Source organism: Cottoperca gobio, chromosome 16, assembly GCF_900634415.1.
Source record: "Cottoperca gobio chromosome 16, fCotGob3.1, whole genome shotgun sequence".
Classification (NCBI taxonomy): domain Eukaryota; kingdom Metazoa; phylum Chordata; class Actinopteri; order Perciformes; family Bovichtidae; genus Cottoperca; species Cottoperca gobio.
The window spans coordinates 8,878,339-8,904,017 of record NC_041370.1 but is presented as its reverse complement, the minus strand read 5'-3'; the positions used below and the strand labels follow the sequence as shown (position 1 = coordinate 8,904,017).

Genomic DNA, 25,679 nt, shown 5'->3' with positions numbered 1-25,679 from the left:
TCCATCGTCTACCGCTTATCCGGGATCGAGTCGCGGGGGCAGCAGCTCCAGTAAGGAACCCCAATTTTTCCTTCTCCGGGCCACATCCTCCAGCTCCTGAGGCGTTCCCAGGCCAGTGAGCAGATATAATCTCTCCACCGAGTCCTGGGTCTTCCCCGGGGTCTCCTCCCAGCTGGACGTGCCTGGAACACCTCCCTAGGGAGGCGCCCAGGTGGCATCCTTACTAGATGCCCGAACCACCTCAACTGGCTCCTTTCAACGTAAAGGAGCAGCGGCTCTACTCCGAGTCTCTCACGGATGGCTGAGCTTCTCACCCTATCTCTAAGGGAGACGCCAGCCACCCGTCTGAGAAAACCCATTTCGGCCGCTTGTACCCGTGATCTCGTTCTTTCGGTCATGACCCAGCCTTCATGACCATAGGTGAGGGTAGGAACGAAGATCGACTGGTATATTGAGAGCTTTGCCTTCTGGCTCTCTTTTCGTCATAACGGTGCGGTAAAGTGACTGTAATACTGCCCCCGCTGCTCCGATTCTCTGGCCAATCTCTCGCTCCATCGTCCCCTCACTCGCGAACAAGACCCCGAGGTACTTGAACTCCTTCACTTGGGGTAATGGCTCATTCCCTACCCGGAGTAGGCAATCCACCGGTTTCCTGCTGAGAGCCATGGCCTCAGATTTAGAGGTGCTGATCCTCATCCCAACCGCTGCACACTCGGCTGTGAACCGATCTGATGGCCAACATTCACTGGAAACGAGTCCGATTTACTGCCGAGTATCCGGACACAAATCTCGCTTTGGGCATACAGGGATTGGATGGCCCTCAAAAGTGACCCCTCACCCATACTCCCGCAGCACCTCCCACAGTATCACCCGGGGGACCCGGTCATACGCCTTCTCCAGAGCCACAAAACACATGTAGACCGGATGGGCATACTCCCAGGCCCCCTCCAGGATCCTTGCAAGAGTAAAGAGTTGGTCTGTTGTTCCACGACCAGGACGGAATCCGCATTGTTCCTCTTCAATCAGAGGTTCGACTACCGGCCGAACCCTCCTTTCCAGTACCTTGGAGTAGACTTTACCAGGGAGGCTGAGAAGTGTGATACCCCTGTAGTTGGCACACATTCTCTGGTCCCCCTTTTTAAATAGGGGAACCACCACCCCGGTCTGCCAACCCCTAGACACTATCCCAGACTTCCACGCAATGTTGACGAGGCGTGTCAACCAAGACGGCCCCTCAACACCCAAAGCCTTCAGCATTTCTGGACGGATCTCATCAACCCCTGTGGCTTTGCCACTGTGGAGTTGTTTGACTACCTCAGTGACTTCCATCAGGGAAATTGACGATGATCCCCCATCAGCTTCCAGCTCTGCCTCTACCATAGAGGGCGTGTTAGTCAGATTCAGGAGTTCCTCAAAGTGCTCCTTCCACCGGCCGATAACCTTCTCAGTTGAAGTCAGCAGGATCCCACCCTTGCTGTACACATCTTGGATGGTTCCTCGCTTTCCCCCTCCTGAGGTGCCGGATGGTTTTCCAGAAGCACCTTGGTGCCGACCGAAAGTCCTTCTCCATAGCTTCTCCGAACTTCTCCCACACCCACTGCTTTGCCTCTGACACGGCAGAAGCTGCCGCCCTTCTAGTCCTTCGATACCCTGCAACTGTTTCCGGAGTCCTCCCGGATAACATAACCTGGAAGGACTCCTTCTTCAGTCGGACGGCTTCCCTGACCACCGAGGTCCATCACGGTGTTCGAGGGTTACTGCCCCTTGAGGCACCTAAGACCTTGAGACCACAGCTCATCATTGCAGCTTCAGCAATAGAGGTTTTGAACATCGCCCACTCAGGTTCAATGCCCCCAACCTCCACAGGGATGGCTGAAAAGCTCCGCCGGAGGTGTGAGTTAAAGATCCCCAGGACAGGGGCTTCCTCCAGACGTTCCCAGTTCACCCGCACTACCCGTTTGGGTTTACAAGGTCTGTCCAGAGTCTTCCCCCACCCCTTGATCCAACTCACCACCAGATGGTGATCAGTCGACAGCTCCGCCCCTCTCTTCACCCGAGTGTCCAAAACATGCGGCCTCAGATCAGATGATACGATTACAAAAACGATCATTGACCTTTGGCCTAGGGTGCTCTGGTACCACGTGCACTTATGAGCATCCTTATGTTCGAACATGGTGTTTGTTATAGCCATTCCATGACTAGCACAGAAGTCCAACAACAAACGACCGTTCGGGTTTAGATCAGGGAGGCCCTTCCTCCCAATCACGCCTCTCCAGGTGTCTCCATCGTTTCCCACGTGTGCGTTGAAGTCTCCAGCCGTGGATCGGACGTCGGATCAACTACATCCTATACCGCGAAAGCTCCATTTCGAAGCACTTCCTCCAGGTCTCCAAGAAGGCCGAATACTCAGAACTGCGGTTTGGGGCATAGGCACAAACAACAGTCCCCCCCCATAACCCGAAGGCGTAGGGAGGCGACCCTCTCGTCCACCGGGGTAAACTCCAACATAGCGGCGCTCAGCCGGGGGCTAGTGAGTATCCCCACCCCGGCCCGACGCCTCACACCTTGGGCAACTCCGGAGAAGAATAGAGTCCAACCCCTATCCAGGAGTACGGGTCCAGAGCCAAGACTGTGCGTGGAGGTAAGCCCCACCAGATCCAACTGGTAGCGATCTACCTCCCGCACTAGTTCCGGCTCCTTCCCCCACAGAGAGGTGACGTTCCACGTCCCCAGAGCCAGCCTCTGCTGCCCGGGTCTGGTCCGTCGAGGTCCCTGATCATCACTGCCACCCGTGTGACAGCGCACCCGACCCCAGCGTTTTTTCCCATGAGTGGTGGGCCCACAGGATGGATGGATGGGAGGCACCACGTAGCTTCTTCGGGCTGTGCCCGACCGGGCTCCGTGGCAAACCCGGCCACCAGGTGCTCGCTGTCGGGCCCTCCCTCTGGGCCTGGCTCCAGAAGGGGGCCCCGGGCTTCCTCCGGACAGGGTCTCTCCTTTCCTTTCCCTTTCTTTCATGAAGTAGTCTGGCCCCTCGCCTGAGACCAATTTGCCTTGGGAGACCCTACCAGGAGCACTAGGCTCCAGACAACACAGCTCTCAGGTTCATAGGGACACACAAACCTCTCCACCACGATAAGGTGATGGTTCCCAGAGAGGTGAACACATTCTGTATATGTATATATATATATATATATATATATATATATATATATATATATATATATATATATATATATATATAAAGTATTTAATACCAATGTATTGTGTTTTATTTTATTTCAGCTGATTACAGACCTTGGACCTCTCGAGTGGGTCTTCAACACCCCAAAACATCACAAAGTTCATCACGGTGAGATCAGCTTTATTTTATAAGGAGAGTGATATCATCTTCTTTTCTATATAGTTGTAGCCATGCCTGAGACTTTTGTAATGGTCATTTTTTATCTTGTCTTATACTGTCCTATTCTTCATATGCTCATCTTACGTTTGTCCTACTTACAGCGATTAAGACCAGAGAACACTCTGGTCATGTCCCCTCGACATTCTTGTATCTCTAGATGTGTTGTAATAGCAATTTAAATGTCTACTGTTTAAATAATGTTCTAATAATGTATAATAACAGTGTCCACTTGTATCTCTTGTATATGCTAGATGTGCGTAGTTGCACAGCCGATTGTCTGTAAACATTGTCACCCACTTGGTGACTATATAGTCTAATTGTATTCTGTTTGTTGAACTTCACTGCAGACCGTTTGACACTTTGTTTCGTTGTTCCATTTCTGCAGAAATAAGGAGCTCACTTCTTTAACCAAGTATCTTTATTTCAGTATAATAGATTCACTTCTCGCCACCCTTTGGTTTAGTTTGTATCCACGACACTTTACATCAACAGGAAGAGCAACACCAAATATGTGATAAAGGTTGAAATGTTGATACTTGGTCTGATAATGGTCAGTTTAAAAATGGTCTATGTTCATAAGACAACATATTATCCCAACAGGGAGGAACAGTTACTGCATTGACAAGAACTACGGGGGAATTCTCATCATATGGGATCGATTGTTCGGTAAGCAAAATAAATCTGATAATGCAACAGCATTATCGCCAGCTACTGTCAAAGAAGAGATTAGCCGTCGCTCGCTGCTGCATCTATATTTATTTATTGTTATTGATGTTTTGAATCACCTTTAATTTTTATTTGCACAAAAAATATTTAGTGTGTAATATTATTGACTCAAACAGATATTAGCATCCATTGATTTCAAAGGGCTCCTACACTTTACTGTTACACATCTCTCTCCAAATGTATATACTAATCTCCTCCTGTGTAACAGCCAAATATTGAAAGATGTTATTAGATAACATAACTGGTGTCTGAGACGCCTTCCCTCTCAGTACACCTAAAAGTTGTGGGATGACCCATTATAACAACAGAATGAAGGGTCACAGTGACTCTATAAACTGTAGGTTTGCCTGTAGCCTTTATACTCGACTCAGCAATTTTGCACCAAACGTCAGCGAGAGGTAAATGATTAAATTTTGAGGTTTATGTTACCCAGAAATCCCTTGGGCCGTTTTCTCTCTCTCTGTGGCTGCAGTCGGTTTTAAGAGGTTGATCCCATAAGCTGTGATCCCAACTTTATTAATGTTCTTCTGGAGCAGGTTTTATACTTGACTTGTTAGAGTATTCATTTCACCTAAAGTTGGACAAATGTATAATGTCTTGATTAGCTGAAGAGACAGATATTTCCCTCAGGAGTTGGTGGGGACCAAAACAGAGTTAAAAAGTGAATGAATATCAGACTAACATTTGCCAGGTGATGTATTTGCAATCTAATCAATATGTTTTCAATTGGTAATGCTGGCACCAAGTGTCCAAAAGACAAGTATAAGGTGTTTATTCATATTATTTTGTTTTTCAAATACAAACTGTGCATGTCCTTCTCAGGTACCTTTGCTCTTGAGCAAGAAAAAGTGGTGTTCGGCCTGGTGTACCCTATCAACACCTTTGACATCCTCTATGTTCAGGTTGGTCCCATCTTCCATCAATGGTGTTCCCATCATGCGTCTCACCGCCATCAATCTGAGTATAAACACCTTTTAGTAAATGAGGCGTGAGCTCATGTTTCCCTTTGCTGGCTCAATGGCTATTTTGTAATCATAACATTGCTCCACTCTAAACAAACTGCCCAGCTGAGGTGAAGGCGGCCAATTAAGTGAAATGCCAGGAGGTGGATGTTATGATTATTTTCGCTGCCCTCGCTGTGAGCAATGACCTGCCCAATGAAAGCAGAAACACTTCTTCTCAGGCTTAGCTATCGCAGTTATGGCTTCATTAACGTGGTCAGAATGTAGCGTCTGATGTTTGATTTCTGGGTTTCTTCTCTTTTAGTTACACTACTACATGTATTTGTGGAGAAGATCCAACACTTTCAAGACTATCAGCAACAAATTGTCAACTTTCGTCAACGGTCCGAGTTGGCAACCTGGTAAATCTCGGCTAGGCGACCACCTCGAAAATCCCAAGGTTAGTAAAAATGAAAATCCCTGCCTTTATAATTTCTTCAGGAGTCATATTTTTCAGAATAATGCCCTCAGGCTTCATTACCCATCATTTTTACACATGCAAAACACAAGCCTAAATGACTCAGAGCGTTCCTTATTGAAGGATTCACATATTCTACAAGTTTTTACAAGGAACTGCCACATCAAATAAAAGCTGCAAAGCCTTTGTAGAGGGAACACAATAAGTTCATTTTCACCGTCTTTAAACGCAGTCTGCAGGATTAAAACCGCATGCAGTTGTGTGCGAATGTGCATGTGTGTGTGTGTGTGTGTGTGTGTGTGTGTGTGTGTGTATGCGTGTCTGTGCAGAAAGAAATACAGGCTCCAGTCGAATGCCCCGGCGGTTAGCTTTGAAATAACGCTGATGGTGTCACATATTTAGTTCCCTCATGCTTCACACTTAAAAAAAAACCCTCCCCTTTGCCTTTACAATTAAATTGGCCCCTTAAACCCAGCGGGGTGATTCTAAACACGGACAGAGCTGGAATTGAACCAAAATATCTTTAAAGGCTTGGTGTAGACGGCTGCTCGTTGATATCTGCCGGTGAGGGAAAGAAAGGAAAGAGAGGGGAGTGAGGGAGGAGAGGGCTGAACGTGTTTCAGCTCTTTGAGAATAAGCAGAGCAGTGTGCTGGAATACCTACAGGGCTGGGGATGGGATGCGGGGGGAACCCACATGTGGTGGTTTGGTTCCTCTGGATCCTGGGAAACCCCCCGAATAAGAGACAGGCATGATTGGCTTGTTTTTTTTGTTTTTTTGCTTCATTCCTAAAAAGGATGCAGTTTCAACACAAAGCCCTGAGCCATAATTACTTATCATTTAGGAGAAAACTAAAACGGGTCAATGACTCAGGGAATTCTTACAAAAGGACTCATATATTACTGTGTGTTTTGGGAAAACCGCTGCACCCAATAAATACTGGATGACTTTGTAGATGGAAGACAACAAACTCATTTTCACCAGTTTTGAAATTCAGCCTGACAAAGATGGAAGCAACAAAAGGTCTTTTTGTTCTCAAGAAAAAACCCACATTAGAAGTAGAAAGGGTTTGAGAAGAGAGAAAGGTCATCAGAAGTTTGACCATGACTTTTATGAGTTCAATTATGGCTTTTTCCCTTTTTAAAGGCCCAAAACATTCTTAATGACTCACTTTTCTTTTGTTTTTGTTTTTGCCATTTCCATTACTTGCTTTCTCTAACTCCTGCCCTGATGCCATATTTAATTGTCTTCTCTTTTATTAAAACAACGTGATGATGATGAATTCTCTCAGCTCATAGTTTATTGGGCTGCATTGTAAGCATATAAACCTGTTGCTTTTCTTCTGTTATATTTCTGACACCTAAGGTATTTGCTTGTAAGTGTCAAGCACAGGTGTCACCAAATCAATCAGGACTACAATCTTGAAGATCCCCTCCACTCAAAAATGTGTTTTTCTTATATTTACGTCCCAAAAAACTCCTGATCTCGACTATACTGACTACACCGATGTGTTTTCATATTCCTCTACTGTTAACTTCCCTAAAATCTGAGGTTAAAATTTACCCCAGGCAAGCTAGATTTAGTACACCACAAATTAGAAACAGCCAATCGCTTTCTAATACACAAATGCCGTCACATATCGACACTGAGACCTGAAGCGAGAGTTAGCTTTAGCATAGTGACATTTTTGCCAGCAAACATGGTAGAGTGAGCAGTTTTTTGGATGTAAACCGGGAACCTGAGCTTCCTTCCACTATCTACCAAAACCTCCTGCTAGATATTATTGTATCATGTGTTTCACAACCACTAGCTGCCAGTTACAAGCTAACAAGTTAACAAGCAAGTCATGATGCTCATTACTCGACCCTGTGACTCTGATCTCCAGACTCTTTTCAGAGTTAGTTTTTTACTCTTTATGTGGTAAACCCATGTTAAACAAAATATGAATCATAGTTAATAATTAATCATTGATAATCTTTAAGGATGATAACTTAAAGGTCTTTAAGAGGTAATTATTGTTTATGGCAGTGATTAGTGCATATTTGTGTTTAGGAAGAAAGTAACCAAATACGATTACAAGACATGCCTCCCACCATCCTCAGTCTCGTGCTGCGCCACGTGCTGCGATTGAACGCCACGTGCTGCGATTGACAGTGTTAATACTAGTTAGCATGCAAGCAGAGAAGTCGTAATAACTGAAAGAATAAATAGATAAATGGTTGAAAAGTGACAAAACCTCCTAAACAACAACAATTACTAAATCTCTATATCTTGTATGAGATAATAATTATACTATTACAATACACACACACATTTGGAACATTGGAACGATAAATGTTTTTGACTTTAAAGGTCCTTAAATGGTTAATGGTCCTTGAGAGAAAATAAACACAACTAATTATATTTCATATGTATTTTTCCTGGTATTAATAAGGAGTCATGTAACCAGTTTTTCAATGCTCTGAATGGTGCAACCATACTGTAAAACGTCTGAACATGTTTCTATAAACATGAGGTTAAACCTGAATGAATCATTGTTTTGTTAGTGTCGGCGCGCTGTCTGGTGTGAGAATCTGTCAATAAAAAATGAGGGATTGGGTAATTAAACATGTTTTATTTTTTGCCGTGTGCAGGTTACCGGACAGGAAGTGCCTCATGATCCCAGCTGGTCGCTGCCTTTACAACTTTATGTGGTTGTACATTTCCTGCTGGTGCTGGGGACTTACAATGATCTGTTTGAAAACAAGATGGTGTGTATCTGTCTCATAATGAAACTGTAAATGTCAGCAGAGGATTTGTGTTTTTACTGCCTTGCTTAAGGGCACACTGACAGTCCTTCTGAAGGAGTGAAGAGCATTTAACATTCCTATATGGTTAAAGCTGTTGACCTTTTGGTCACACGCTGGCTACTGTTATGTTTAGGCTACAGTAATCCCTCATATAAAGTATGACAAGGTGGTCCAGGGCTTTTAATTTAAGACTGAGCGCTGCATGTTTGTTTGCCAACATTATTTCACCCAATTATGCAGTTTGTTGTGGCTGGTGCATGGTCGAGCAGAGTCCTCTACTTAGCCAGCAGGAAAAGACTAGCTCTGTCTAACATCATGACAGAATGACTGATCGGCATTCCCCTTTAGAACAACCTTTGTCTATTATTTTCCATTCGACGAGCCAAAAGACCCCCTTCCTCCTCCGTCAGAAAAAAGAGAAACAGGTCTCCTCAGCAGTTATCTTTGGAAGCCTTTTTTCCCCAGGCATAGTTTTGGTTAGCCAAAAAGAGCTGTCACGCCCAGCCCCTTCAAACTCCCAAATAAAATGGCCTGTCTTTTTCTGATCACTACCTCCGTGGTGCTCCTTCAGTTGTGGTCCCCACATACACACACACACATACACACACACCTCCCTTCCAGGGTCGAGGGCTCCCCTCCCTCTCGGCGAATGAAACACCAGCTGGTGGTCCAGCAGTGAACACAAACGCCTTAATTGTCGAGTCAACCATTTCCCAACCCAAATAGCCTTCAGGATGCAGCAATCAGGACTTGGAAGGAAAATAACAAAGTGAGCGCTCTGGCTCAACAATAAATCATGTCACTGTTATGTATTTATACCCACAAGGCGCTTATTTAGCTTGACAATTGATGATACACTGCCGGACAATTTATGGGCTTTGCATTAATTCGAAGCCTAGAAACATAAAGTGGAGCTACTTTTCAAATATATCATCAGCAGGCCAACGTGTACGTTTTCTTATAGGGTGCTAAACATTTACTGCTAGAGGCAGAGAAGGAGTTCACAAAGTCTTATCTCAGAGCAGCTCGACAACATTACTGTGTTTATGATTGCAACATCTGGACTTCAGTACCTGCTATGATTATAAGTTACCATTTAAAGCAGAAGAGAGCAACAAAAAAACTAAACATCTGATATAATGTAGCAATTTAGAATTTAGATTAGCTCGATGATGTGTAATCTGTGTGTATTTAGAGCAATTCTTATTGTCCCAGATGCACAGAATTATTATTTCTGCACTGATTTTATTACAGTGGTGGAAAGTAACAAAGTACATTTACTTTACTTCAGAGGAAGATATTGTATATTTTACTGTACAATATTTATTTAGCAGATAATAATACAAAATATAATCAGCAAATAAATGATGATGTATTATTATAGGTAAAATAAAACTTTAATGCAAGATTAAAGTGATGTTGACACATTAATGCATTAGTAATTATGATCTAGTATATATTATTCAGATAAGTAAAATATCTGCGTACTTCCACCACTTCATTCTCTGGGGGCAAGAATGAAATGAAATAATACTAATAATAATCTTTCCCTGCAAATATATATTTTTTAATAAAGATTTACATTGTTGTATTTGAATTCTCTACAAATCATGAATAGTACAGGATGCGTATTATCTTTGTAACATTGTAACGGCTGCAATAATGAGTTAATCTGCTTCGTCTCGGGGGACAACAGAATAACACAATCAGTGCGCTGCGACCAGATGTTAACTTTCATTTCTCTCCTGTGCTGTTATTGTTGCAGTTTGACACTTGATCACATAAAAAGATTAGCATGAGGAAAGAAGCACAGAACTTTTCCTCATTCATATTCTTTTAGAGAAAGGTCTGCAAAGTTGACTCCACCTGAGGATTTTCTCCCGAGCGTCTGGGCCGCATGTGTTGACGCAAAGTCAAACAAACAAAAAAAAAGATGACGTATGCGTCTGTGCCGCTGAGCCCCCTGGGTTATTGAACACAGATAAGTTCGCATGACCTTTGCTACCAAAATAATTCTCCGCTCATTACACCTCTTGCTAAAAATAACTGTGTCTGTAGCCTTTGAACTCTCACAGAATGATCAACTTTAATACACTTTGACAGTTTTGTTGCTTCACTCTGATGGATGGATCGAGGCCAGAAGTCCCCCCCCCCCCCATATGATTCACGGAAAACATAATCGTATCATCCCTCTACGTTCCCATGTGAGGGCTCAGCAAATATAGTTCTTAAAGGGGCTTATGGATTACGACTTGGATAAACATAAAGACATTCGGTTTTATTGCATCCTGTTGATGGGTTAATTTTATGTTTACTTTATATGGCCTTCTGGGTCGGTACAGTATGGGAGCAGTCAGTGAGATTTGGCTGTTGGACTCCGTATTGAGTGTCGAAGAAATATAAACCTAAGCTGACAGCCTACGCCATCCTCAGGAGACACCGTGCTCCCAGCTGCTGCCCTCAACCGAGGCCGTAGGTTAGAGAACACGAATTAGACCGTACATCAAGTTCTGTACGGGTCTGTTTTTTGTGTTCGTCCCAAATAGCTCTGGAAAGGGCAATGAGAGTCTGCATGGGATTTCTGCTTGGATGTTGGTTGTTTTGGCTGAGTTTAGGGGCTATCGGGATTCAAACTGCAGTCTCTTCCACTGTGGTCAAGTCCCCCATCAAGACCCATCTGGGATGATTCGAGCGTCTATATAAACTAGGCATGTCAGTGTAAAGTAAGAGGCGGATTACATTTGCTGCAGGATACTGTATGTGCCAGTACACTTATTCTGAAGGTCAGAGATGTTTTGGTTGGCATTGCCCAATATACAGTCAAACAGCCATGCGGTTTATGACTGCTCTCCCAGTAAGGTCTCCTGTGATCGTAACTTAACAAGCCATGATATTAATTTAAGGTTTCGATTCTAATGTGTTTTTTCCCAACCGCACATTTCTTATGGCATGCATACGCATCGTGATTCCTAGATGCTGTCACAGTTAACCATTCTGGGGATGACCGGCTGCGTTCTGCTCACTCTCACTTCCCTCGGCTTCATTATCGATCAGAGGTACAGTACCGACACTTGTTCATGTATTGATTCTTACACAAGAATTTTGATATTTATTTAGACAGACTAAGAATAAGAAGCTGGAGAGAAGGCTCTGGTTATTTATGTTAGTGGTTCCCCAAACAGGGGGTTGACACTCTCCATGGGGTCGCAAGATAAATCTGGAAAGGTCGTAATATTAAAATAACATTCCCCCGTTTGAATGGGGCTTCAACATCTCTTGCTGTTGTCCAGCATGTAGAACAGGAATTCACTTGCTAATAGACTATAATCTATTTGAACTCTATAAACTCTAGAAATTGAACGGCCTATATCACTGCACAAATGTATCCTGGAAGAGAAGGCCAGAAGGTCAATAAAGGTGAATGTATCAAGCTGAAATGTCATTAAGCCTCAGTGTTGTTGGTTGATGTGTCCTCATGTGCAGGACGACGACGGCGGCTGTCGCGGAGATGCTACGCTGCGTTGTCATCCTGACATTGCAGTGGTACGGCTACATGAAGCCCTTGCTGCCTTCACTGGCTGTGCCCACACAGGTAAGACGACCTGTAGTTGTGTGTTTGAATGCAATTTAATGTAACCGTATCATGACGGTGTTTACTTCATCTATTGAAAAATAGACCATAATAGTTTGCACTTGTTACATGCATACATTATTGTTATACTTAACATTACTCAAAACAAAGGAGAACAAAAAAAGACTTTAGGGTACATTACTGTAAGCAGCTGTTCTGGAGCTTTTGATCATATCACAAGATCTTCATTTAGGCTTGTAACTGAATCCTGTCCAACAGTCAATATGACAGCCTGACAATCTGTCTTAATATAGCCTTGAACTGACATCAGTGCCTGGAATCCATTCAAAGCCAATTCCAAACCCTATTTAATATCATTTTTCACTCTAATGTGTCACATAATGACATACAGTATTGTGGAAATCGCTTATTTATCTGGATCGACGCTTCTGGCCTCCTCACTTCCACCCTCCATTGAAATATTGTTGAGCGTGAACCAGAGAACCAATTTGTGTCCAAACTGTTTAAACACAGGAACACAGCATCAACACACGATTTGCCTGCTAGTAGCTCATGAGTACATGAGTGTAGAATGAATGTCGACTGCATGTGTATGTTGGGCCAACTGCTTAAAGGTGGAGTCTGTGATTCTGGAGAAAGATTGTTGATATCTGAACTCAACACCAGAACAAATCTGTGCTCCTACACAACGTTCATATGTGCCAGTGCCGGTCTCTTTATACATCCATGATCTGTTCATGTTCTCCTGTCCTGGCTGGAATAGTGTTGTGTGGCTCGGTCAATTTAAGAGCCAGTGCTGTGTATCAACACCAGATTTCTTTTTTTCAGCACACACAAAGAAAAGACAAACAGGTATTCCCTAATATTGACAAAGAAAAGTGTGTTTGATTAGAATCGCAGGCCTTTTTTTTTAACAACAATTCCACGTCTTGGGAACTGGAGCTCCGACAGATTGATTTCTGGAAATTGACTCGCGGGCCGCACAAAGTGAGGCCGCCAGTTGCCCATCCCTGAGATAAATACTGGAAACATAAGGAAATATGAAGAATAATGAATATATATGGTAATAAAAGGATAACTCAATGAAACTAAAAACTATGACCGCACACAATTCCCTGGTGTGTGTAGCATGTGATTGTCTGTGTTGTGTGGTCTGTGTTGTGTGTGTGAGCTGGGTGCTATGTCCAGCCCAGCAGCTCTGTGATCTATTAGTCCAGATGCGTCGCCCAATTGACCATAAAATTGGCGTGCCTTTTTGGCTCTGGCAGCCCAACTGTAGATGGCGGCTGACCTCTCATTACTTGCCGTCCCTCCCTCCCTCTGACTGCCTGTTTTTTTTTCTTCTTCTGCCCGCCCTTGCTGCTTGCCACCTCAGCCAGTGTGAACGAGAGCAACACTTCTGGAACCAATTAGTGCCGTCTGCCGCTAACTAGAGCTGGCTGATGAGATTTGCACGTGAGCGTTGAATCGCTGCTTTTATTGTCCTCTGACTCCACATCTGTGCTGCTCAGGTGTTCAAAAGACAACTCGAGGCTTTCCCACCTTTTTCTTTTTTCTCACCGTAAAATGGAATAAAACTGAATGAATTATAATTTTTTAAAGCCATGTCTAAAGTGAAGTGCATATCCAATCAGTTTCAGAGCAGAACACGTCTTGATTTATGCTGCACATGCTGTACGGCTGTGTCCCTTTGACAACGCTGTAAGTTTTATGCAGCCGTTTCCTTAAGCGAATCATTAGGCCTCATTTCAAGTCGCAGTACATCAGTTTGAGCTAAATAAATGTCTTGCTTGCAGGTGGAGCTCATTGAAAATCCTTTACAATTTACTTGAATTGGTTCCTGACATATTTGTGCCATTTGCTCAGAAGTACAGCAAAGGGAAAAAATGTGAAACCGCCCCCAAACTTGAAGGTACTTTAATGATATATGGGTCTGACGTGTGAGGTGAACGGCCAGCTCTTTGTTGCAGTGGGGGGGCGTGTTTTGAAGTCGGGCCAATCAATTAACAGTCACTCAAAATGGAGGAGGGGAAATTCACATTTAATTGTATTCAGGCTCATGCAACTGTACAGTTGGGAAAAGGGGGGGGGTCACTACAAAAAAAAAACTACAAAAACTAGGTTGGTTTGTGGTCCTTCAAACCCAGTGGTGTGATATACTGCACCCTTAAAGCTCACAGTGGTATTTATAGTGGCTCTGGAGATTTCCCTTGTAAAGCTGCAGGCTTGACCTGTAAACCAGGGCTGCCTCTCGGTCCCAGCCGCCCACTCGCCCGCCCCAAACCCCCGTCTGTGCGGCTCACATGAAGACCTCGCTGGTTCAAACGAGACGAGGCTGGTAATCGTGTGTGTGTGAATGCGCAGGGGGGGGGTGGGTTGTGTGAGGTTATAGCTGTCTGTGCATGTAGCTTTGTGTTTGTGTGTGTTTGAGCATCTGTATGTGTGTGTAGAGGAAGTTGTCTTAACCTATCCCGGCTTGTATCATCTTGGATAATCAAATGCACACAAATAAAACCCAACCAATCATGGCTTTTTGATGCTGATCGATTGAGAGTTAGAAAATCTGGTAATGATACGTTAGCCAGTTTTTCTATTTTTAACATAAACTCATATGATGATCAAACACTAGCCTAGTGGAACATTTTATAGTTAAAAAATAAACAGTCGGTGCTCTCTTGTGCACAAACTATGTAATGGGTCAATTTCTATCTTTCTGCACTGCAATTATTTTACTTATTGGTCAATATATGCCGATATCCATAAATCTGTCACATTGGCCTATTCATTTGATTCACACAAATAAAAGCTGATTACAAGGAGCTGGCCAAGAAAATGTGAAACAACTAACAGTGTCTGTTCACAGAAAACTACGTCAATAAAACAATTATTGTTATATTGCTATAAACGTATTAACTGTACATATTACACCTTGGTTATTTAGTTAACGTATTTATGTTGTGTGCTTAAGCTTTATGATACACTGCGGTACAATCTTCAATACTTTTAGTTCAGTTTTTTTACATAATACATTTGGACTGCTGAAGGCTGTGTTTTATTACTAGTGCAGTAGATATAAGTGTATCATCACTTATAATACTATTAATATTTAATAGCAGAGGTCAAACAATAAAATGCATTCTAGTTCCTGTTGTATTAGGCATGTTAAACTGTCTTACTGTGCTGGATTTGAATATTATAGATACATACTGTGTGCTATAATAATTTATATTTATACGGCTTATTAAGTAAGGTGATAAGTTATAGTTAGTAGTTCCAAAGTTAGACTGTGTTGTATATAACTGTAGTGATACATGCCCAACTGCCTGCTTGGCAACTTTATCTCTGCAATAAGTAACTTTTTTAGTTTAATTTCACACACAGTGCAAATGCCTCCAGTTGCAGATTGATTTTCGGTTGTAAGACTAAATTACTCAATAATCAAATATCATTAATCATAAATTATATGAGGATTTTCAGTATGCCACCAAAAAGCCCACGTAGATTTTAACCTCTATGTATGTGGGGTTCTCTTACCTTTCTGACAATGTGTCAACAACAATCTGCTTCTGGTACATAGTTATTATTATTGCTAGGTTGTTATACCTGATTGCATTATAATGTCTGGTGGTCCACCCGCTGTCTGTGTGTGTGTTGAGTATCAGGGGGGGTGCTGGTGCAGTTTTAACTGTAATGATGTAACACATGGCTGTGTTACTGTGTGGGCCTCTGGTTTGCCTGAAGGCACAGGGAAACATGCTGCGGAGCAGAAGTTAGACGCTGTATATCCCAGAGTAATTAAGCAGCAGCTCTTCTCTCAAAACGGCCACTAACTGCTGGTGAAGTCACAGTAATTTAAGAGGAGAGCTCATAAAAATACACCTGTCTTTGGTTGAGAGAAAGAGCGTCTTAGGGCTTCCTGTTGGCTAGGGTAGAAACGATTTTAGATTAAATTTTCCAGGTTAAAAGTTTACGTGCCATCCTTCCATGTCAGTTTTCTTTTGATCCCCCCAGTAGAATAATAAAACGCCTGAGAACATTGTCTACTTTGCTTTTATTTTCCAATATGACTGGGATGTGTTCTTGTAATAATTGAAGTGGTACATTGGCTCATGCAAGTTTGACACTTGAGAAGTAGATATAAATCTTTGTAATCCAGTCCAATCCAAAATATAAAAATCATCTCAATTGTTTTCACACCCCGTTAGATTTTCCATCTTTTCATCTCTGTGCTGATAGTGTTTTCCAATCTGAAAAGAGCTCGTTTCTGTCAGACGCTGACGACACAGATAAATGCTCCCTGGCCAAAAGAAGAGGTCAGAACAATATTATGAAGTTCATGTCAAACACAAAGGCACAAAGTGGCGTTATCTTCATAATCACCTGATTTGTCTGCAAGAACTGCAAATCCCGCCCTCTTTCCCGCTACAGTAGCCATGAGCCGGCAGATAAGATGGCAAAAAGGTGAGAGGTCGGTGTTATCTGAGAGCGTGGTTTCCACTCAACCCAAATCTCAGGTGCGAGAGATCAGCGGCCCTTTTTTTGAAGCAGGAATGTGTGGTAGCAAGAAGCAGCGCTTAGGTTAACAGGATTGTTTGGAGCAATGGAAAATCTGTGAGCATGACATCATCTGAGAGCTCGCAGGAATGGAAAGGAAAGGAAATCTCCTCCCAGGGAGAAAATGGAGGGATTTGAAAGAGACGTGCTGGGTAGGACTGTTCCGTTGGAGTAAACAGCGGGGTGGTCGACCGTACACAGTGTGAAATATTATCACTCAATGTGCAGGGGATCGTGCCCGTCAAAGAGTAACCGCTTGGTTTATGTTGTCAAACCACTTGCCAGGTAAAGCCATGGAAATCTAACAGCAATTGGCCCTTCGGGGGTTCTCGAGCAGTGTTTAGTTTGGCTTTTGTGGGTTTCTGTGGCCAACGTTGACTTTCTTTTGAATTTGTCTTCCTATTTGTGCTTTAATTCATGGGTGAAACACAACAGTCATCCAGTTTATGATACAGCCTCTGAGCCAACATGTGAACCTGATTGAACCTGACAATAGTATTTTTTTTCTTACAGTATTATTTCTCCCTCTTCAGAAATGCGCCTAAAGCTCATTTAACAGAACTGTAACCAATTTCCAAAATCCAAAACATAACAAATGATAAAAGACTTTCATAAAGTTCAAATATAAATAAATCAAATATTTTTACTGTAAAATCTATCAGAGTGAATGAAGGCATAGCTTATTAATTTAGCAATCTTTATTGCAGCGCAAGCTTTCACCACTCTCCCCTCAGTTTATTAATCTCTCTCTCCGCCACGCTCATTGGCTTACTGGCTAACAATCACACGTCTGATGTTGTAGTAAAATGAAATTCCTCATGGTCCTTTTTCACAATAGTTTGCGCTACAGTATCTCGCCTGAAGTGAGCTGGAAAATGTCTCCAGCTGCCAGGAGTTGTGAGCAGTAGGGGGTTTGGACAGACTTCAGATCTAAGGTTGCACAATTGGGAATTGCCACTATCACACACAGACCTCCACTCGTGAATATTTCCTACATTGACAAAGAATCTATTGACAAGGCCTAATGAGAAGGTCCAAGTTCAAATATTTCTTTCTCCTGATGCACTATCTAATATCAGGATACTAGCAGATAAAGAGTATTGCTGTCCAAGCCCCAAGCCCGGCGATCGTCCACCTCCTCTCAAAATGCCTCGGTGTCTTTGAGCAAGACACTGAACCCCAGTTGCTCCCGATGGTAAGGGCCAGCGGCTACCAATTCCAACTGGATCGGTCACGTCACCCAACCCTTAATAAGAGCAGTATCTGGTTTTTATTTCTGGCCTCTGAGACCTTCAGCTGCTCCAACACTGAAATTATTTTCTTTCTGCAGCCTGATGCTGAGCTCCCGTAGCCTTCTGTTTTGCCTTCTCTGCCATTTAAAACATCCTGAAAGATCACATTTTAAGGCCCATTGTACTGCATGGTCCGAGCTGCCGGCTCCGCAAACGTGTGCAATGCCTGCAAAACACTGCAATTGCGTAATGTTTGCTAGTTAATCTTGTCCTATTTTGTGTTTGTCTTTTATCTCCCCTTCCTGGATGTTGACCCACTCCTCTGCCTTTCACATTTCTGCTGACTAGTGGGCTCTTCACCATCGAGTCCCCCAGTGCGGACACCAATTGAATTGCGGTTAATGATGAGGTGATAACTTCTCTTATTAAGGCTGAAGTGGTGCCAAGTTGCTGTGTTCTTAGGGATACTCTTAGGGATTTGTCTTGTGTATTCAATGACGCTTACTGTTCTGCATGAGTTGTTGTTGTTGACCTTACATGCGACCTTCTCGCAGACACATGGTAAAAGAGACCAAACACCAGATGTGAAAAGGGAAAACCTCTAAACAACTGTATCATTCTAAATTGGCGTATCATCAGACCACTTTGTGTTTTGCTACACTTTCACCACGCAGCAACTGCCCTTTCACATGTGTTTTGTCTGGCTGCAGTGTGTGTGTGTGTGTGTGTGTGTGTGTGTGTGTGCGTGTGCGTGTGCGTGTGCGTGAGATGGTGATATTTCTCATGGCAGTTCTACAGAGCAGGCACTATTCTGAATCTCTGGTGGGACATTAACCTGCTCAGCGTATCCTTCCTGAGTCTGCTCAAACAACCCGAGCTCAGAGACTGAATATCTGCTCATAATGAGCAGACAGGAAGTCCTCTGTGTGTGTGTGTGTGTGTGTGTGTGTGTGTGTGTGTGTGTGTGTGTGTGTGTGTGTGTGTGTGTGTGTGTGTGCACGACATACATCCAAAAGCTTTTCTATAGGATGTGTGTGCTGATGCACCTGTGTGTGTTTTCTATGCATCAGTGAGAGGATTTAAAGTATATTTACTATATTCAGTAAATGTAGGTGTACATGCATATGTGGATATGTGTGTGCAAAAATACTGGGATTTGTTTTAAAAGAAGGAAATCAGTATTCAGTATCAGTGTTCCTGTACATCTTTGTTGGTATCCTTTACCTTTACAGTAGAGGGTTGTATAATAGGGAGGAGGTAAAGGTAAAGAAAAACAAATCAAATAATTGTACTGTATAAGCTGCTAAACGGCCCAAAGAAATCAAAGAATATACAAACAGTGAAACTACAGATTGTGTGCTACTTAGTACTTCTGCTAGTGTAAAGATACTGTATATGAGTAGTGCTGTTTCTGTATCTTTTACTCCATGATCTAACTTTGTAGCTTTGGATCAATTTAGTCTTGATGGAGAGAACTCCACCCACTCCGACTCTGAAGCCAGGTTAAAACAAAAAGTTATTTTCCGACACAGTTCAGTCCAGGTCTGGTGGACTGTAGGCAGCCATATGGAGAGGGAGCTCTGGAAACATCCCATTACAGGTCATATATCACACGTCTGACAGCAGCCATTCTGCCTTGTTTTCATTTCAATCACGAGTGCAGCTGCGTTTCAGAACTGCGAGGCTCTGCCATGTTAACTCACCGAAGGCTGGAAGATAGAAGTCGCCAGAGGCACCAGAATGCACTCTGGGATGTTTAATGTATCTGATGCTTGATGCTTTATATCCATCAAGAGCACACAAGTGACTCAGTTCAGTGTAGAGTTGACCAGCGCTTTTTTCTGAAGGTCAATTCAGATATTTCTATGCTGCAGATGGCCGTTATTTAATGGTTTTATATTTGACCGTGTTTTTAGTACTGAGAGTTTTTGCCATAATTTTACTTTTGCCAAGATTTAAAACAGTGTTGACACCATCTTGGGAAACTAAAACTCTGCATTAAAAAAAACAGAACAAGGATATTTCTTTAGATGAAGCTGCTATAGCTATCTAAAGTAGTATTATTAGTGCAGGCAATTTAACCATATTTAATTTGGCATTTAGGACATCTGGATTTTACAGTAGGCTTGATTTGCACTACCTGCATCGTTAAACAGGTTATCTCATGCAACTATGGACTGTCAGTACCAATGCTTCAATTGAGTAGAGCACATCCACTTTAATAATCAGTTTCAAGCACAGCTCCTGCTGTTTGTGTTTCTTGACATCTTCAGATAGCTGGCTCGCTAACATTAGCAACAACAGACACAAGCTACCACATCAACTACAAAGCGAGAGTCTGTCCCTCTTGTTGATGAAAGCCAACCAGAGCCAGCGAGCGCCCTGGAGTCCCAACAGTCATGTTAATTGTGTGCAAGTAGTGCATCCATAGAAATGGAACGAGAGTAGAATGGAGAATAAGAAAATAGCGCTCAACACTGTGCATCGACCATAAAGGTCACAGTTCTTTGCAATGGCAACAGAATAGAATAGAATATCTTTATTGTCATTATACTCGTGTACAATGAAATTTTACTATTTTGCAATAGTACACCCAATAAATAAATAAGAAAACAGTAAATAAGTTGTAAAAAACAGTAATAGCAGCCAAGAGAGTACAAATATAGAAGGCACTATTTAAATTTAAATTTACAAATTTACAGGTGAGTTATAAAAATTCCATTGTGGATGTAGTCTTTGAGGGGTGGGGGTGTGTGTTTGTATGTGTGCCACACAGTCCTAGGTGTGCGTGTGTGTGTGTGTGTATATCCAGTCACATCCAGTACACATAAAAATAGTGAATCTAGACGCGCATCTATTCACGTCATAGTTTCCGGGACTCTTGTGACTACAGTCACCTGATATAGCCACCTTTAACCTTTTTATTGCACTTTGGTTGGCTCAATTTTCAAAATGTAGAAATGTCACACTTACACTTAACAGAATGAATTCGGTACCTCCAGCCCTACGTGGATACTTACCATTAGTGGGATAAAATATAAAAGTTTGGCGTAAGTGTGGCAAAGGAGCACAGCCCAGTATTCCTAAGAATAAGCATGACGTCAATTTTGGACAATTCTGCATCCGATGCCAACGTGCAGAAAGTAGTGTGCTGCTTATGGAGCGAGGCAGAAAGTGGAGGTTTGGGTGTGGACAGCTTTCAACTTTCATTTCGGAGACCAAAGTTTGCGTCCCTTCACAAACCTGCATTTAACATTTGCCTTCTTATTAATCGTAATCACAATCTCTCCCAAAAAGCTGACCACGGGTTGTAGTTCCCTAACGTTAACGCTAAGATCTTTCCCTGACCACACCGTAGTTGCGATGCGCAGATATTGTAGAAAAATCTTGGTGAACTTTGAGCTAAATATTAATCTCACATGCTGCCATGTCAAAGCCATTTGGAAGAAGTGATGGACAGTTTAAGGCTGTGAGCTGTCTCCCCTGACTAAATAAACCTCAACAAAGAGGAAGAGAAAATCTACAAACGGCCACATGTCCGTGGCTTTTTGTATTACTACTCTTAACAAAGTACCTTCTGCCCAAAACAAAGTGAGTGTGAGTCGATTTGCTGAGATCTCTACTTTGGGAGCCGCTGCTGTCTGGCTGTAGTGCTTATTTGTAGACGATCAAACCCGCTTCCTTCCACTATGTAATCTGTCCCACATGGATTTCCTACAGAGTCCATTAAAATGTAGCGTAGTGGGGCTCAATGAGGAGAGATGGGAACAGAGAAAAATAGGTGCCCTTCCTTTGCCTCAACATGCGGCTTTGATAGAAACTCCTGTCATGTCTCGGTCTTTTAGAGTGAAATGTGATTTGCGAGGTTCAGCCAAACCTCTCGATCCCAATCCGTCTCCAAGATGAACACAATGCAACGTCATGTATTTGTATTCTTCCATCTGTTTTCCCTTTAATGAATTTAGACTTTTAGCAGTCATCTTTAAATTATATTTAGTGCATTTACCAGGAACAGCAGGACTTTTTCCAGTTAGGTTTCAGTGGAAGCTAGTGGGATGTTTACTTTGGGTTTCAGTCCTGATTTCTTTGTGAGAAACTACACTACCCACAATCCCCAGAAAACCTGTTGGAAAGGTTAATGTTACCATAGAAATGTTTTTCTAATCATTCGCTAGTGTAGCTTTGTTCAAGAAAGCCTGCTTCATCACCTTAACACCTTACACATTCATCCATGTGTGTGTTTTCTCCGGTGGTGCAGGAAGTATTCAGATCTTTTACTTTTACTTTAAGTAAAAGTAGCAATACCACAGTGTAAAAATATTCCATTGAAAAATTCTTGATAATTAAAAGTATGTATTATTTGCAAATTGTACCTAAAGTATTAAAGTAAAAGTACTTAAGGCAGAAACATATATATTATTTGATTATTAAAAATGTGTAAAAAGCATTTTAATGTTAAAGTTGAGCTAATTTGAACTGCTTATCATACATAAAAAAAATACATAATATTTAAAAAACACATCATTGTTTATGCAGATCCTAATCTGAAAAGTAAATACAGCTATCACATAAGTGTAGTGTAGTAAAAGCTGCAATATTTCCCTCTGAAATGTATTGAAGTAGAAGTATAAAATAGCAAAAAATGAAAATACTCAAGTAGAGTACAAATACCACAACATTGTGCATAAGTACTGTTCATACTGTACGTAAAAGTGTACTTTCCTCCAATATAGTTCAAATCTACGGGTATATGAAATATATTTGGATACTTTTCAATGTATGGCAAAGGTGAAGGAAAATGTAGGTTCTTTAAGGTGGATTAAGAAAACACCTTTAAAAAGTTGCTTTGTTTCCTTTTTTTTGTCCATCGTTAAGCTTTAATAGTCTCTCAGCGGGGAGGCAGGTAGCGCGAGGTTAAAAAGCAGAGAGAGGTCCGTGTTATACTCTCTCTCCCTTCGTCTCTCTCAGAGGAAAACAGCTGCCGTGTCCAAGAGGAAACGTTGCTTTTTTCCCATCAGGCTGTTTTGCCTGTGATGGACAGCGGTTTAGTTTTGGCTTGAGCTGCGATGTAGGATGCAGTTTATGGGCCAGAACGCAGCGAGGGGTGGAGGCGAGGGTGGATTTCCCCCCCCATGCTCCCCTCTTGGAATTGTGAGGTCCCCCATGACGGTGACCCTTTTGACCCCGTCGTGAGAGCATCAGGGGAGAAGACCTGCTCCTTAACCTCTGAGCCCACTTTCTACATCATTCTGATACTGCAGGCTCTCGCTGTTTTCTTTCAATTAGGGATTCACTTTCAAGGTTTGTGTTGACTGGTCGTAAATGATACCTGTTACACTTTTTTTTTTTAATGTTATGATACCCACGTTGTTTTTCAGTGTGACATTTTGCAGCGTACAAATTAGAATATAATGCATTCTTCTCTATTCAGCCAACATTGAAAGCAGCTAATTGTAAGGAAAGCGAGTATCAAATTAATAGAGCGTGTCGCGTCCTGGAGATGCACCAAAATATTCATGTCATCGTGTCAACATGAAGGAGGTCAGATGTGCAAAATGTAGAGAGGTTTGCAAATTATAAAGAATATTTAATCTTATCATTTCTAATCCAAGTGAAGTAAATATTTAATTTGAAGTCTGTTACAAAGTGTCAGAGTGAACCTTATTTTATTATCTTAGAAAAGAGAGTGTTTGAGAGAGTAAGAGAAACTTACATAAATCAGACCTTTAATCAAATAATAGGAAAACAAGTCTACTATGATGTAGCTAGAATAAGGCACTAATCTCTGTCAAAAGTGGGCTAGCACTTACAGAATTAATCAACAGTTTTAATAATCGATTGATTGTTATTTTCTGAAGCAAAATGTCAAAGATTCAAGTTCCTAAAATATTAATATTTTCTGGTTTTCTATGATCATAAACTGAAAATCTTTGAGTTTTGTGCTGTTATTTAAAGATCAATTTTCTTGTCTGTCACAAAACAATAATAATTCTCCAGATACATTGGTTATTAAATTTATCGACGAAGCATTTTATGACATGTCTACCTTCAAACTCAAATGGTCACAAACCAACATTATTTTAGCAGATTTTAAACCGTGCTCAGTGAACACAGCTGCTGTTTTTAATGCTTTAATAACCCTTAACTACGCTATCACCTCAGTTCAAATCAGTATAGCTTCACATTCTGATTCTTTACATGGTGTCACATTCATCACTATGAAGGAAATATAATGACATCTTAACCCCATCGCTCTGTCTGTGTTGTCCAGGCCTTTGTCTCCCTCTCTCTGCTGTACTGGGCGCTGCAGAGCTTCTCTCAGCTGCTCAGCATCAAGAAGAAGGCCGACTGAGTCGACACAAGAAGACACCGGCTCAATCTTACCTTTTGAAGTCATAATTGTTGACATTAATCCATATTAACACATTTTGAATCACATTGGAGAGGCAGTTGTTTGAGCTTTTGCTTGATTCACTTGTTAACCTTTTATGTCGAACTGTTTAAAGTCTGTTTATGACCAAAGCTTTATCATATAAAGACAAAAGACAAGACAAGGTGCTCAACAGGCACTTTTTATCAAATGACACATTTCTGTCTTTTGTCTACACTGTTATGCTGCAGTGCTAATGAATTAACATTTTTAAGTGTGAAGCATTTCTTTGCTTTTACTATGCAACATATACCTCTTATAAAACAAATGGCTTTTAATTTGACTTTTGACAAATACTCACAATACTGTACAGTATATTGTTCTGCTTTTTTCATTGCAATAATTTATTAAAATCTTTACTCCAAACGTCTCAATTTTTTATTTTCTCTAAAAATGCATATAAGAACAAAATGAAAACCTGAAGGTTCGTGCAGTGTGTGTTGAAACGGCAGATTGTTCTGATCAATTCCTCCTCCCAACCTCCAGATCTTGTGTGGGAGTGACAAACAGTCCACAGCAGATGGTGCTGTTATCAACCGCCAAAAGTCTTGTAAATCCGCATCCTGTTTACAAGCAGCGCCTGTGTTAAATACACATCTCATACATCAATGTATTTAAGAGACATTAGGACGCATTTACGTACTGAGGTCGAGAAACATGAAAGAACTGCAAGAATATCTGAGTTTGATGTAAAAAAATGTACAGATTATAATTTACGTTTATTTGATTTATATGATTTAACAGCTGCTATATATATATATATATATATATATATATATATATATATATAAAGCTAAATATTGCAACTTAATTTATATATATTTTAATATAAAATAAAGTATTGAATGTGGGATCTGTCTCAACACAAACCAACAGGATACACAAGATGACATGTCCAAGTCCCTGAAAGTGTGTAAAATTTGACATTATATATAAATACCAGTAAAAACATATCTTTATTAATCACACCTGACATCTCCCAGTCTTAAATACACAAATGAAAAACATTCCTCTTACAAACTAAATCATACCTAAATACATAATAAGCAAGTGTGTGGTGATATACCTTATAATAACGTTTTAAATAATAATTAAAAGAGTTTGTGGAAATATGGAAAACTGCTTAATATGTAACATGTTTGTATCTCGTTCCTACATAACATGTTCTCTAAATAGCAGTGTGTACTATTCACATACAAATGTAAACATTAAATTCAGTGTGAAATTATGTTGTAATCATTACGAAAACACCACAGTATGCACATTATGTAAATGATTGGATTTTGTGAGAACGGTGTGAATTTTCATGATGTGTCATATTAACAGGTCTACAGATGGCATCACTCTGCTGTACACATGTGCAGCACACTCATGGTGGCTTCACTGAAATACCATCTTATTAAATGTGTTCACACAACAGATGCACGTAAAATCTGTTTCTACAGAATTAGTTCATTTCGATGTATAAAGTAAGGAAATACCACGTGCACAAAATAGGTTCCCGTGTGTTGAAAACATTACAAGCTCATAGATCA

At 41.6% G+C, this 25,679-nt stretch overlaps 1 protein-coding gene across 1 annotated transcript in view; it reads left to right on the top strand.

The window, feature by feature from the left end:
* The window catches only part of agmo (alkylglycerol monooxygenase), a 42,347-nt gene extending 17,845 nt beyond the window's left edge, over positions 1 to 24,502 (top strand). Inside the window, exons 6-13 of the mRNA XM_029451802.1 lie at positions 3,286 to 3,352; positions 4,004 to 4,069; positions 4,952 to 5,031; positions 5,396 to 5,530; positions 8,181 to 8,297; positions 11,310 to 11,392; positions 11,820 to 11,928; positions 23,986 to 24,502. Coding sequence (XP_029307662.1) covers positions 3,286 to 3,352; positions 4,004 to 4,069; positions 4,952 to 5,031; positions 5,396 to 5,530; positions 8,181 to 8,297; positions 11,310 to 11,392; positions 11,820 to 11,928; positions 23,986 to 24,066 — 738 coding nt within the window. The 3' untranslated portion in view covers positions 24,067 to 24,502. The remainder of the gene's footprint in view (positions 1 to 3,285; positions 3,353 to 4,003; positions 4,070 to 4,951; positions 5,032 to 5,395; positions 5,531 to 8,180; positions 8,298 to 11,309; positions 11,393 to 11,819; positions 11,929 to 23,985) is intronic.
* The last annotated feature ends 1,177 nt before the right edge of the window (positions 24,503 to 25,679 follow it).